Source organism: Dreissena polymorpha, chromosome 3 (genome assembly GCF_020536995.1).
Source record: "Dreissena polymorpha isolate Duluth1 chromosome 3, UMN_Dpol_1.0, whole genome shotgun sequence".
Lineage (NCBI taxonomy): Eukaryota > Metazoa > Mollusca > Bivalvia > Myida > Dreissenidae > Dreissena > Dreissena polymorpha.
The window spans coordinates 43061360-43077146 of NC_068357.1; the positions used below are offsets into that span (position 1 = coordinate 43061360).

The window sequence follows — 15787 nt, forward strand, 5'->3', positions numbered from 1 at the left end:
AAATTTGACAGCACAGTACACATGGCTCAATAACCGTATGTCTACCGAAACATTTAGGTGAGCCGTTTTGTCTGGTTGACTCTAGGCCTGTTCACCCTTTACCACTTAGATATGTATTTTGACGTGTTTGTAGTCTCTCAGAAAATTAAATTTAATTAAACACCTTTCTAAATAGATTCAAAATTTAAAGGCTTCATTTCGCACCCTTAGATACTGATGAGGAGCAAACAGCATACAACCTGAACAGACTGCGAGTTACTCGTAGGCTGTTCTGGTTTTATGCTGTTTGCACATAGCAATTTTCACTTTGCCTCTGAGTTGGAAAGGGTTACAGTAATAGTCCACTACAGCTAACCCTTTGACTGTTGCTGTGTGTTTTGCAGACTGCTTGGCCTGGACAGGGTGTTGAAGTTCTGTGGCAATGAGTGGCTCACAGACATCCGAGTCAACCAGCTGCCCACCATCGTAGGAGGCTTCGGACCTCTGCATGCCTTTGTTCAGCTCGGTAAGTCCCAGACAGTGTTTCCCATGGGTCGTCTGGTTAAGTTTAGTTAGTTTAGTTTAAACCTATTTATTTAAGCTTGATTGCATTGAAAGCCTCAAGTCCGTTTCCTGGGCCTATTACCAGTTCTTTATGTCTTTGGGGAAGATCTAGAGAACGCTCCTCGAGTTGGGATTGAACCCGTGACTTCCCAATCGCTATGCGGACACCATGTCCATTAGGTAACAGCAAGCTGGTTTAGTATATATCATATGACATCAGTTTTTTCTTGGAGTGTACAGAATGCATATCAGCTTGTGTCCCCATAATGATAATTATTTATGTTTTTTAAATGCTACTTAAATCCAAGGTCTTCCAAATGTGTCTGGATCCACGCCCTTGATTGAGGAGGTAATAATTAAAAATCTTGGAGGCATGTCATTTATTTGATATAAAAAAAACATTGTTAGAAAATGAAACCTATAAGATGACTGTGATCTAACCTCACATATCCCAGCTTTATGATTCAAAGGGTTTCTGTTGCTTGTGATGGTAAAATTTACATTAATCACTATATGTAAACCAGGTCATGGGGTGAAGGACCTGTTCTGGCTGCCAGTGGAGCAGTACAGACGTGATGGGCGCCTCATGAGGGGTCTTCAGCGCGGGGCTTCCTCATTCTCCATGTCTACAGCCATGTCCATGCTGGAACTGACCAACAGGCTAGTCCTTGGAATACAGGTATGGGTCCATAGGAAGCAAAATGGTAAGGAAATACCTGAATAACCTCTTCCCACTCAAAGCCAAGTGAAAATGGCTATGTGCAAACAGCAAAAATCCAGAACAACCTGCAAGTAACTTGCAGTCTGTTCAGGTTTTATGCTGTTTGCTGCTCATCATCATATAAGGTTTAGAAATGAAGCAATAAAAACGTGAATCTAGTAAGAAAGGTCTTTAATTAAATTTAACTTTCTTATATTTCTTAAGACTCTTGCAGTTACATTTTACGTTTTATAAGTAGATTCTTTACCACTAAATATTACTTTGAGGTCTTTGAATATTTGCAAAAATGGAAAATAAATTGATCTCAAAGAGAAAATATTATAAATTTTCATGTTTTTATAACCTAAGATACGACCCGTCTTTAAAATCATATATGAACTTATTGTTTTTAACCAGGTTTTCCGAAGGAAAAAACTGGTTATAAGATTGGCGAATGTCAGCAGGCTGGTGGGCGGGCGGAACAAGCTTGTCCAGGCCATAACTTTGTCGTTCATTGTGAGATTTTAAAATCATTTGGCACATTTGTTCACCATCATTAGACGGTGTGTCGTGCTAAAGAATTACGTCGATATCTCCAAGGTCAAGGTTACACTTTGAGTTCAAAGGTAAAAAATGGCCATAAATAAGCTTGTCCGTGCCATAACTATGTCATTCATTGTGAGATTTTACAATCATTTAACACATTTGTTCACCATCATTGGATGGTGTGTCGCACGAAAAAATTACGTCGATATCTCAAAGGTCAAGGTCACACTTTGAGTTCAAAGGTCAAATATGGCCTTAAATGAGCTTGTCTTGGCCATAATTATGTCATTCATTGTGAGATTTTAAAATCATTTGGCACATTTGTTCACCATCATTGGATGGTGTGTCGCACAAAAGAATTACGTCAATATCTCCAAGGTCAAGGTCACCATGACTAAAAATAGATTTATTTTGAAACAAAGGGGGTTAATTATAAACAATCAGTTCAGTTTGACTTGTCTCCCTTTATCAGACTTTTTTTCAAATAGAAAACCTGGTTTTGTGACAATTTTGTCCCTTGTTAAAGTGTTTTCTGTGTTTGGCATTTCATAGCAGAGAAAAATACTATGCCATGATGTAATAATTGATATGTGCTGAATTTTTGCCAGTATGCCAGTAGTAAGAACTTTCTTTCTAATATGATAACTAGGAACATTCCCAAAGACATGAAAGTTGTCACATGTTCATGTGTTTTCTCAGTGGTGTGCAGAGTTGACGTTTGACATGGTGTCTCCTGGTCCAAGAAAACGTGGCTACTTCTCGCGGCAGCCGGCTGACCTGAGGGAGGGCATGTCTAACGCTTACATTGTTCTCAGAGAGGTACAAACACACAACATGTTAAACAATCACACTGCCTGTTGAACAAACACACTGCTTGTTGTACAAACACACAACATGTTAAACAAACACACTGCCTGTTGAAAAAACACATCATATGTTGTACAAACACACTACCTGTTGTACAAACTCACTGCCTGTTGAACAAACACACTGCCTGTTGAACAAACACACTGCCTGTTGTACAAACACACTGCCTGTTGTACAGACACACTGCCTGTTGTACAAACACACGACATGTTGTAAAAACACACTACCTGTTGTACAAACACACTGCCTGTTTAACAAACACACTGCCTGTTGAACAAACACACTGCCTGTTGTACAAACACACCACAAGTTGTACAAACACACCACAAGTTGTACAAACACACTACTTGTTGTACAAACATACTTCATGTTGAACAAACACACCACATGGTGTACAAACACACCACATGTTGTACAAACACACTGCCTGTTGTACAAACACACTGCCTGTTTAACAAACACACTGCCTGTTGAACAAACACACTGCCTGTTGAACAAACACATTGCCTGTTGTACAAACACACCACAAGTTGTACAAACACACCACAAGTTGTACAAACACACTACTTGTTGTACAAACACACTGCTTGTTGTACAAACACACCCCATGTTGTACAAACACAACCCATGTTGTACAAACACACCACATGGTGTTCAAACACACCACATGGTGTACAAACACACCACATGTACAAACACACCACAATTTGTACAAACACACCACATGTTGTACAAACACATTGCCTGTTGTACAAACACACCACAAGTTGTACAAACACACCACGAGTTGTACAAACACACTACTTGTTGTACAAACACACTTCTTGTTGTACAAACACACCACATGGTGTACAAACACTTCACATGTTGTACAAACACACCACATGTTGTACAAACACACTGCCTGTTGTACAAGCACACTGCCTGTTGAACATACACATCACATGTTGTACAAACACACCACAAGTTGTACAAACACACCACATGTTGTACAAACACACTGACTACTGTACAAACACACTGTGTGTTGTACAAACACATGACATGTTGTTCAAACACACCACATGTTGTCCAAACACATCACATAGTGTACAAACATACCGCATGTTGTACAAACACACTGACTGTTGTACAAACACACTGACTGTTGTACAAACACACTGCATGTTGTACAAACACACCACTTGCTGTACAAACACACTGCCTGTTGAACATACACACCACATGTTGTATAAACACACCACAAGTTGTACAAACACACCACATGTTGTACAAACACACTGACTGTTGTACAAACACACTGCCTGTTGACCAAACACATCACATGTTGTACAAACACACTACCTGTTGAGCAAACACACTGCTTGTTGAACAAACACACTGCATGTTGTACAAACCTACTGCCTGTTGTACAAACACACTTCCTGTTGTAGAAACACACTGCCTGTTCAATGAACACATGTTTCACTGCCTGTTGTAGAAACACACTGTTGTGCAAACACAACACGTGTTGTACGAGCATACTTCCTGTTGAACATTACTTAACTATTGTACCTTACCGGTATATTTTTCTCAGTGAGGTACAAATACACCACATGTTGTACAAACACACTGACTGGTGTACAAACACACTACCTGTTGTACAAACATGCCATATGTTTTACGAACACTCTACCTGTTGTACAAACACACAACATGTTGAACAAACACACTTCCTGTTGTACAAACACACCACATGTTGTAGAAACACACTACCTGTTTTACAAACACACCACATTTTATACAAACACACCACATGTTGTACAAACACACTACCTGTTGTACATTACTTAACTAGTGTACTGGTACCTTTGGTTCTCTAATTGTAAAATCCCTCTGACTTATTGAAACAAGGGATTTGAAATAATCATAGTATAGTATCAGTATTGTTGCCAATATTATTACATGTGTCTTTTTGTAAATCAAACATGACATCTGTACTTTTCAGCTCCTTTTTGTCCGAACATAAAATTTGTTTTTGTAAGAAATTTATATTCAATGAAGTGTTCCTGTACATTTTTTTGACATTCACATCATATTCCTTAGTAGATGAATGGCTTTCAGTGGAAAAATTTGTTTGTAGTCAATATTCATACTACAATAGCATTGTAGACATGGTAATGTAGTAATGTTTTTCTTTAATGGGTTTTCTTCTTTGGTTCTTGCAGGGCTTCTCTGACACGGCCCACAATCTGGTTGACATGGCGACCAGGGAGCACAGCAGGAAAGGCGTGATGGGGGCTGTTGGCGGGGTGTTCCGTCAGATCCCACCAACCCTGGTCCATCCGCTGATCATTGTGCCCGAGGCAGCCGCTAACGTGATAGGGGGATTGAAGAGTCAGCTTAAACCTGAGGTGAAGAAGGAGGATGAGGACAAGTGGAAGGAGGAAATCATTGACTGATATGGGAAAATCATCGACTGAGACAGTTGAAGGAGGAACGTATTAATCGAGACTGTGTCAAGGAAAACGACAGTTAGGGGACCATGATGGCTGGCAATCATGAACCTTTCTGGTCACAGCTTTTAAGACTGGGCTTCTAAAATTAGAGTCGTGCAATTTCCATCTGAGGGTGATAAAGTAACATGCAAGTTACTGCACTTAAAACTGAATGTAAACCATACAATTCTTTACCTACAGTCATGATACACTAGGAGATGTATAATAAAGCCTACTTATACCAGAGTCCAACAAACATTGATGAAAATTAGTATATGTTTTTACTAGGGATGGCAAACCTGAGCAAATCCGTAACCGGTTAACTTGTTTCGATATTCGAGCGGTTAACCGACTATCGTTGTGCCACATGAATGAACCAAAAACATCCGAAAAACGTATACGTTTTTAAACAATGCCATGTATATGCAAATATACTATGTCTTGTTGACTGTCTTGTAACCTAATTACTTTAACCATTTTTGAATTAAATACTGTTTCTTTACAATTTGTGTTGGTCCTTTAAATTGGGAATTCAAATTCTAAATTTAATATTATACATTTTGAATCTAATACTTAATCATTTCCGACCCTTTTTACATGCTTGTCGGTGAACTGTGATATTTCTTTGTTGTAATATTACCTTCATGTCATTTACACATAAGTATTGGTCTACACCTTGATCAATAAAAGCTAATGCAGAATTTGAATTATGTTGTGTTTTATTAACACTCATTATCCTTTAAGAATTACGTGCATTATCTGTTTGCTTATTAATAACAATTGTCAATAAGTGTAAATATATTTTGCAATGGGCATAGTGGTTCCCAAACCTCTGTTGTGAAGTCCTGTTTATACTTAATGTCTTTATTCTGGCGTTTTAAGTTTGTAATAGTTGTTTAAACATCAGTGATCGGGTGTAATCACAGTGTCCAGCTTTATTGATTTTATCAAGCAATGGTAGTCAACACAATGACACAATAGAATGTAAAGTGCTAAACAAACACACTGCAGAGTAGGTTCTAATTGCTCGCGTGCCTGCTCATAAATCCGCTGCACCCTGATGGTCTACAACTCTAACCGCTTTTGATCGACAGGGGGGCATCACGGGGTGGTAATTGCCGATAATTTGCGATACAATAAGCGGATTAGCCAATACAGTGACTTGAAGTAAAACAAAACTAACTATTTGAGCAATTATTGCGTTCAACCAAAAATTGTGTTTGTTCAACCAAAAATTGTGTTTTCTGCAAGAGTAACCGAATATTAATTTTGTAACCGGTTAACCTCCTTAAGAAACAGATAACCGGTTAACTGAATAACCGTTGCCATCCCTAGTTTTGACAAGAAATCTTTATCTTACTGGTGTGTTTAAAGTTTTTCAATTGCTTGTCATACTTTCAACAAAAAAACAATAATAAAGCCATTGCTATGATAACAGTACTGACAGTTGTTACTTTCCTTTATGATTTTCACACCATTTTGCTGTTAGTCGAATCAAAGCAAATTGGTATTTTATTGTTAATACCAGAGCACAATGTACAAAATACCATAAGCAAGAATTCATTTAGTTCATTTGCAAAAAAACTTATCATTACCAAGATAAGGGGTTTAATAGCAAAAACAGTATCATTGTGAAGATAAGGGATATAAAAGCAAAAACAATATCATTGCCAAGATAAGGGGTTTAATAGCAAAAGCAATATCATTGCAAACATAATGGATTTACTAGTGTAAAGTATTATTGCCAAGAAAAGGGGTTTACCAGCAAAAGTCGTATGATTGCAAAGATAAGTGGTTTAATAGCAAAGCAGTAATATGGCCAAGATAAAGGCTTTACTACCAATAACAGTATCATTGGCAAGATGAGGGGTTCACTAACTAATAAAGTAACACTGCCGATATAAGTTTTTACTAGAAAATACAGAACTATTGCAGAGATAAAGGGATTTTTAGCAAAAACAATATAATTTGCAAGATAATGGGTTAACTAGTATAAACAGTATCATTTGCAAGATCGGGGGTTTACTAGCAAAAACAGTATCATTGCAAAGTTAAGGGATTTACTAGAAAACACAGGATCATTGCCAAGAAGGGGTTTACTAGAAAAAAAACAGTATACTGGTAATTGCCAAGATAAGATGTTAACCTGAAAAATACAGTATAATTGCCAGATAAAGGGTGTTCTGTCAACAACAGTATTATTTACCAAATTAAGGTGTTTACTAGGAAAAAAAACAGTATGGTTTCCGTATAAGGCTTTATTAGAAAAATAGTATGATTGTTTAGATAAGGAGTTTAAAAGAAAACAGTATAAAATTGTCAGATAGGGGTTAACTAGTATAAACAGTACAATTGCCAAGATAAGGGGTTTACTATACAAAAAATGTATCATTGGCAAGATAAGGGGTTTATTAGAAAAACAGTAAAATTGCCAAGATAAGGGGTTTACTTGAAAAACAACAACAGTATCATTGCCAAGATGAAGGGTTTACTGGCAAAAACATTGTCATTTCCAAGATTAGTGGTTTTCTAGGGTGTATAAAGTTTATGCTATCAGGTAAAACATTGTTCTAGTACTGGTGACCTTGATCTGTGATTACTGTCATTTATTGTTTATATAATGTAATTATTATTAAGAAAAATTGCTTGATATATATAGTTGCTTGATGTAAGCTGTAGTACTTTCTGTGTTAGTTCCGATGTGTTTATTCTTTAATAATTTACCACTCTTTATGCGCAACACTATGTATAATTTTCATTTACAATGACCATACTGGTAGACTATTCCTATTACTCCCAATAGTTGTTAGAATGGTTAGAAAGTGTCAGTGCTGTTGCATAGTCTATACCGGTTTCTTGTTTCAAATTTAAGAGAAATGCTAGTCTGCTGATCAATATCTATGTGATTTGTGTGTATTATAACATACATGCCATAAATGTTCAGACCAATCCGGGACATTGAGTCCAATTTTCCGGGACTTTTGCCTATTTTCTGGGACATGTATACATAAAGCGATAAATCCGGCACGTATGGCATGTATGATTACAATATCAATATCCGGTGCATGCACACATGTACACTCTAAATATTAATGTACAAATTGTGTTCACAGTATGATGTACATAAGCGTTTTAATTAAGCATTTGTGATTTAAATGAGTGTTTAATCTGTCTGTCTTTCACCGTGCTCCAGCTAGCATTGGGAAAACGACAGGGTTGTTTTTTGTCAAAAAGACAATTTATCTCGCCCAGTACTTAGATCCATGTGGCATATGTTCGATACAGCATGTATATTATATGTATTTCATTTAAAATATTATTCTATACATGTAATTAAAAATTCATTTTCACTGTAAAAATTAAGTTAATCTATTGAAATTTAAAATATGCTATTTTTAGTTTAATTAGATAAAAAAAAGGGCTGTCGCGAGTTCTGAAGGGGCATGGTGTGACTTCAGGGCCGCAGACTAGGGCTGTGCCCTTCATGTTAGATCTAGCTGGAGCACTCAACATTCATCAACATGATCATTTGCTTACCAAGCAGTATGATGTACTGTTGAAAACATGTTTGTATTTTCACTTTCTGTACATAACACCATGTATTATATTTGATTTTTTTTGTATAAAGTATGTTAAATAATAATGATTTATTATTAGCATTCCCACTAGCACTTAAAAAATTAGCCTCATGTATTCGAATTGTATCTAGTTTAATTGATGATGTATATTTACGTTTGCTTCGTTGTTATTCTTGCACCTGGTTGTGTGAACAAATGGTTGTAAGGATGTCTTTGAAAGTAAAACAGATTTCTTATATTATACTGGTATTGGTTATAAAGTATTTCAACTGCACAATTCTACATTGTACAATGTTATTTGTTTCGGGATTTCAAATTTTATTTATTGGTGGCAGGTGCATCTCTACATTATTGCATTATTTACAGTTTTGTTACTGTTGTTCATCAATTGGTTGCATTTAGCTTCCATGTAATCGCTGAATGATTATGTTCTTTTATTAAAAAAAAGACAGTAAGAGTTTTATAATGTTTATTTTACTCAAGATATAAATTGTTATTGTTTTTTGTAAATTTTGTTATGTAATGCCATTCTGTTTCCTAATTTTGGTATGTACACTTTGATCATAAACATTAGTAAAATAATTATTTTCTTGTATCATGTTATGTTAAATGTTAAATGTCTAAGTTTGATATCTCAATGTTGCTGGTTTTTGTTCAGCAAGTATGGGTGTAAGTCTGTAAAACTTTGTTTAATTCTTCCAATGCCATGTATTGAATATTTTGCCGCTCTTTGTTGAAGAGTTTTTACTTTTCTGTCATAAAAAATGTTCATGTGTCTCAGAGAAGAACATTTTATGTGATAAAATTAAAAAAAGATCCAGACTTGGATAAAATACTGTTATTTAGTTGTTGTATTGATATAACATTGTGTTACTTGGTTGATCTTGTTATGTCTGTCACATCTTCTCTTTAAATTGCATGTATGTTGTGGTTGTAAACAATGACATTATTTGAAACCTGATAACAAAATTGTAATTACAATGAAATGTATATGAACATTTCTAGTTTTATTTACTTGATTTTAAGCTCCACTGGCCAAAGGCCAGCGGGGCTTATGTCATGGTCCTGTGTCCGTCGTGCGTGTGTGCGTGCGTGCGTGTGATAACTTTTCCTTTAAACATTTTCTTCTCCTTAACTACTGGTCCAATTCTGATGAAATTTCTCAGGAATGTTCCTGGGGTAAACCTCTTTCAAATTTGTTCAAATTATGCCCCTGGAGTCAAATTTGACCCAGCCCCGGGGGTCACAAAATTGAAAATTTGCTTATATAAGGCCTATTTTGTGAAAACTTTCAAAATCTCCCGTCAATAACCATTGGGCCTAGGGCTATCAAATTTGGTATGTAGAGACATCTAATAGTCCTCTACCAAATTTGTTCAAATTATGCCCCTGGGGTCAAATTTGACCCTGCCCCGGGGGTCACAAAATTGAACATATGCTTATATAGGGTCTATTTTGTGAAAACTTTACAAATCTTATCGTCCATAACCATTGAGCCTAGGGCTACCAAATTTGGTATGTAGTGGCATCTTATAGACCTCTACCATGTTTGTTCAAATTATGCCCGTGGGGTCAAGTTTGACCCTGCCCCGAGGGTCACAAAATGGAACATATGCTTATATAAGGCCTTTTTTGTGAAAACTTTAAAAATCTGCTTGTCCATAACAGTATGGCATAGGGCTACCAAATTTGGTATGTAGTGACATCTAATAGTTTTCATCTTAGTTTGTTCAAATTATGCCCCTGGGGTCAAATTTGAAACTGCCCCGGGGGTCACAAAATTGAACATATGCTTATAAATGGTTTATTTTGTGAAAACTTTAAAAAATCTTTATGTCCATAACCATTGGGTATAGGGGTACCAAATTTGGTATGTAGTGACATCTTATAGTTCTCTACCAAGTTTGTTCAAATTATGCCCCTGGGGTCAAATTTGACCCAGCCCAGGGGGTCACAAAATTGAACATATGCTTATATAAGGCCTATTTTGTGAAAACTTTAAAAATCTTTTTGTCTATAACCATTGTTCCTATCAAATGCTATCAAATTTGGTATGTAGTGACATCTAATAGTCCTCTACCAAATTCGTACAAATTTTATCCCTGGGGTCAAATTTGACCCTGCCCGGGGGTCACAAAATTGAACATAATTGTGCTTATATAATGCCTTTTTTGTGAAAACTTTAAAAACTTTCTTGTCCATAACCATTAGGCCTAGGGCAACACAATTTGGTATGTAGTGACATTGTATAGTCCTCTACTTAGTTTGTTCAAATTATGCCCCAGGGGTCATATTTGACCCTGCCCTGGGGGCCACAAAATCGATTATATGCTTATATAGTGCCTATTTTGTGAAAATCTACTTGTCCTTAACCATAAGGCATAGGGCTACCAAATTTGGTATGTAGTGACATCTAATAGTTCTCTACCAAGTTTGTTCAAATTATGCACCTTGGGTTAAATTTGACCCTGCCCGCGGTCACAAAACTGAACATACGCTTACATGGGGCCTATTTTGTGAAAACTTTAAAAAATCTTTCTGCCCATAACCATTGGACCTAGGGCTACCAAATATGGTATGTAGTGACATCTAATTAACCTCTACCAAATTTGTTCAAATAATGCCTCTGGGGTCAACTTTGACCTTGCCCCGGGGGGGGTCACAAAATTAAATAAACACTTATAAAGCGCCTATTTTGTGAAATCTTTAAAATCTTCTTGTCGAAAACCATTCGGAATATGGCTACCAAATTTGGTATGCAGTAACATTTATAGTCCTCTACCAAGTTTGTTTAAATTATGCCCTTTGTCCTTAACTCTAGGACCTAGGGCTACCACATTTTGTATGTAGTGAGATATAGTAGTCCTCTACAAAATTTGCTCAAATTATGCCCCTGGGGTTAAATTTGACCCAGCCCAGGAGGTCACAAAAGTGTACATGTGCTTAAATAGGGCCTATATTTAAGTATTTACACATAGTTATGTGTTTAGTTTAAGCATATTTATTTGAGATCCATTGCACCAAAAGCCTTAAGCTTATTGAAATGCTCTTGAATGCATTTCCTGGAACTAGAACCATTACTGGGTGTCTTTAGGAGAGATCAAAGGTACGCTCTCAGTGGTTGCTAGGCGGACACCTTATCCACTACTCCACGGCAACCTTATTTATTACAACCTTTAGGCTTATTTGTTTGATCATGTTATGTCTGTAATATTCTCTCTTAAAATGCATGTATGTTGTATTTTCACCTTGAATTACTTCAAACGTTTCCGTGAAGATTGAACTTAGTGCCTTATTTGCATATATGTCATTTGACTTGGGTGGTACAAAGGCATTTCTTCGCGATCACCATATCGGACAGGTGAGGTTTCTCTCGGGTTCTCAGGCTTCCCCTCAGAACACAAGACCAAAACATAGATGTTTCAGTAACAACTATATAGCTGGACATTGCAGGTATAATTTGACATTCTTCTCAACTTTTGTAAGTCTAGTAAGTTAAATAGGAATGAGTGATTGGACACACTCCGGGTCCACACATAATGCAGCCTTAGACGCGAAGTGACCTCGTACACATCAAATTATAACCACATATAGTGTTTAAATTTAAATGGTATAAGTCTTAACTAACAGTGTCAATGTATTTAATTAATCCCCACTGTGGGAGCGTTCTTAATATCTCACCCATAGGCACAAAGTAGTAGTTTTAATCATAGCAAACGGACCCGAGAGCGTTTGAAATAAGCCTTAGACTTTCTATGCAATCGAGCGAAAATAAATAGGTTTAAACTAATTAAATAAGGCACTAAAATATACAACAACAAAACTACAGGGAAGATATTAGCATTAATTTTTCAATCTTTTTCATTCTGAATTGCGAAATGGTCGAACCATTTTAAATATTCTCAAGATCATGGTCGCACCTTCAATCACGTAAAACGTTTCCATGGAGATTGAAATTAGTGCCCGAGTTGCATAAATGTCATTAAACTTGAGAGGTACAAAGGTAGTTTCAGACGTGAAGCTTAATTATAGGTTGTGAGCCTTGTTGTTTCGTTTTTACGGTCTTCACGCAAACCAGAGATATATGAGTCGCGTTCTACGAACACTTGGCATAATGCATGTGCGTAAAGCGTCGTCCCAGATTAGCCTGTGCAGTCCACACAGGCTAATCAGGGGCGACACTTTCAGCCTAAACTTGATTTTCGGTAAGGGGGGACGTCCTTGAAACTTAAAATACCATACAAGCATTATGCCAAGTTTTCTCAGAACGCGACTTATATAGTGATTGCACATGCTATATGCCTTGTAATACAAAAAAGCTCGCTTTTCAAAACGGCTGGATCGATAACAAGCGTACTTGCTATTATTTTGAGAAACAATGGAGTAGAATTTCAAATAATGATAAATGACCACATGAAAATGATTCGCAGTTTTAATTTACTCTGAGCATGCGATTGTATATGTCAACTGATACTATCTTAGGTTTTCTTGCTTATGGTCGTCGTGTTTCCTGAAGACACTCATTTAATATGATGCTAGAACATTATGTATAGTTCGTGATTTGAAGTCTTTAGAGGTCTGGCTGTCGGACACAACCCGGGTTTTGTGTAAAAAGAATTGTTTCTGGTATTTTACGAAGAGTATATAACAATAAAACAGTTACGGATACTGGACCAATAACATTAGCAAACAATGCTCCGTCGTCTTGCATTGTTGCTGGAAACTTTTCTGATGAAAGGACACAATGGTTGACTGACGTTTGTAAGCAATACTGTTTCCCTTCCGAAATCAACCAAGTTCATTGAAACACTCAGGTAGCACAGTGAAGAAACTGACGTCATCAGAAAGAACAATATAAGATTCATATGTTTCTCGCAGTAGATATATTGTATATTCTAACGTCATAAAATTTGACGCGAAGATATGAATGCCTAAAAAACATTGGTACTACAAAGTTACGACTTGATTTATGCTATACACTTATTAATAAGACGGACTCCTTCTGTTTGAGTTATATTCCAGGGTTCCACTAGTCATACATTCAACAATGTAACAGAAGTGCCACCGTTCTGATGTACCACACTTGTGAGCCCGACATAATGGTGTCAGTTCTTACGAAAGCATATCGATCATACGATGCTCATGTTTGGTGAGAGAGATACGAGTGCGAGTAATGGAATGTGAATGCTCTTCAACACTCACAAGAGTACGGCCAGATATACCGGTATGTCAGTTCTTTGGAATATCGCTCATGATCGAACCTGTAGATTGCGGTATAGGTAAGCGGTAAAATACCAGTGGTAAAGTCATACGTCACGTGTAACGTATCAGATACTATGTGACCGTCACCTGGAAAAGTGGCAAACAGTCCCTAGTCGCGTGTTGGAGCTGTCATATCAAAAGAATAGTAGAACACACGGGTAAAATAACTAGTGTTAATGGCTGGTAACAACTCTATCTACAGAGATATCTTTAACAAGAGTGCCCGAACAAAGTTAAGTCGTCGGGCGGCCATGCATGCCATAATGTGACTGTCCGGGGTGTGAAAATGAGAGTATTTCGAAGTCTCACCTGTATAACTTGTTAGATATGCATATCTTAAGGAGAAGTTCCAAATAGAGATAAAATTTAGTCCGCGATTTAGCTTTTGCTTAAAGCTATTAAACTTAATATTTTGCAGGGAACGAAACCTGGGTACGAAACCTGAGTACCCGGAAGAAACGCCACCTTTTCCAACCAAACTCACATTTGGCGTTATAATCGAACACTGGTCACCTAAATACCAAGCAAGTCACTCAGCGGACAGACCAGTGACCGTCAAGACTATGACGTACCATTTGGGTCGAAAGTCAACAACACCTACTAGGTAGAACGAGAAATGTACTTCGACGTACACTTTGTATGTCGACGTACATTTTTTTGTACTTCGACGTACAAAATTGTACTTCCATGTACAATTTTCACCGACCCTTGAGTGTTAGCAAATCAGAATACGCCTTACATCTGTTGCTTTTAGAGATATTTGACACTGAACATTTATATTATTATTATGATTTATACCAAATGATGCGACTATCGACTCTTACTCATAGAGAGTGTGCGTATTTATTTATCATTATTATTATTATTATTTATACCAAATTATGCGACTATCGACCGCTAACTCATAGATATTATACGTATTCATTGACCTGGCGTGGCGGAATTAACCTCTGACTCATGCAAATTATGGTTATCACAAAATACGACCAACCGGGGATGTTATACATTATTTGTTCCGTAATCGTTTGGTAACTGTTTGTCTAACGTTGGGAATTTACTAGACAGTAATGCGCTGGACGGTCGTGATACTCCGCCTCGCATGGTCAATAAATACTCACAATATGCTTGATAATTTTAATGTTAAAAAAGGTAACATTGAATCTTCTTCAAATTTGTATATAAGCTATTTCAATGAATTAAATACTTGAAACTTGTATGGGTTTGTTTTTTGCAATTTTGATATTTTTATTCATTTTTTCATCAATTAAAAAAGATATTTAAAACTTTAATTATGAATAAATCTTAAGGAAAAACGGCTCAAGAGACGAGTGTTTTGATTTGCTGTTCAGAAAATTTGTACATTTCCCATGCGGTGTTAGCAGATTATTTTGACTAGGACTAGTCTAGCTATTACGTCCAATAGCTGTATATACACTATTACTCTTCCGACATGAATCATTTAAGAAATGTATGTTTTTATATATGCGATACAACGCAAATTTTAATGCATAATAGACAAACATTGTAAAAAAAAGCATTCAAGTCAAGTCAAGCAAATTTTATTTACAAAGTCGGATACACAACAATTAACATATGCTCTAATGAGCTTTTTAAACCGACTTACAAGTACATATAAATTTATACACATAAAGCATGTTAAGATCACTGTTATGATAATGTTAAGACAAACATACTAAATAATGCATGTATCTACACAGACAATATTATATATGTGTTAATATAATGCTATTGTAGTACATCAAAGAGGGAAGGTACTAGGTAGGATATATATACATTACACATATAAAACCTGA

General features: G+C 36.5%; 2 protein-coding genes across 17 annotated transcripts in view; one reads left to right on the plus strand and one right to left on the minus strand.

The window, feature by feature from the left end:
• Positions 1-9711, plus strand: part of LOC127873866 (autophagy-related protein 2 homolog A-like) — a 123170-nt gene extending 113459 nt beyond the window's left edge. For both annotated transcript variants that reach the window (XM_052417929.1, XM_052417930.1), the window contains 4 exons: positions 384-505; positions 1068-1222; positions 2489-2608; positions 4864-9711. In XM_052417929.1, the coding sequence (XP_052273889.1) occupies positions 384-505; positions 1068-1222; positions 2489-2608; positions 4864-5097 (631 nt within the window). In that variant the 3' untranslated portion in view covers positions 5098-9711. The remainder of the gene's footprint in view (positions 1-383; positions 506-1067; positions 1223-2488; positions 2609-4863) is intronic.
• The window catches only part of LOC127873868 (slit homolog 1 protein-like), a 114385-nt gene that overhangs the window by 69356 nt on the left and 29242 nt on the right, over positions 1-15787 (minus strand). The window lies entirely within an intron of this gene.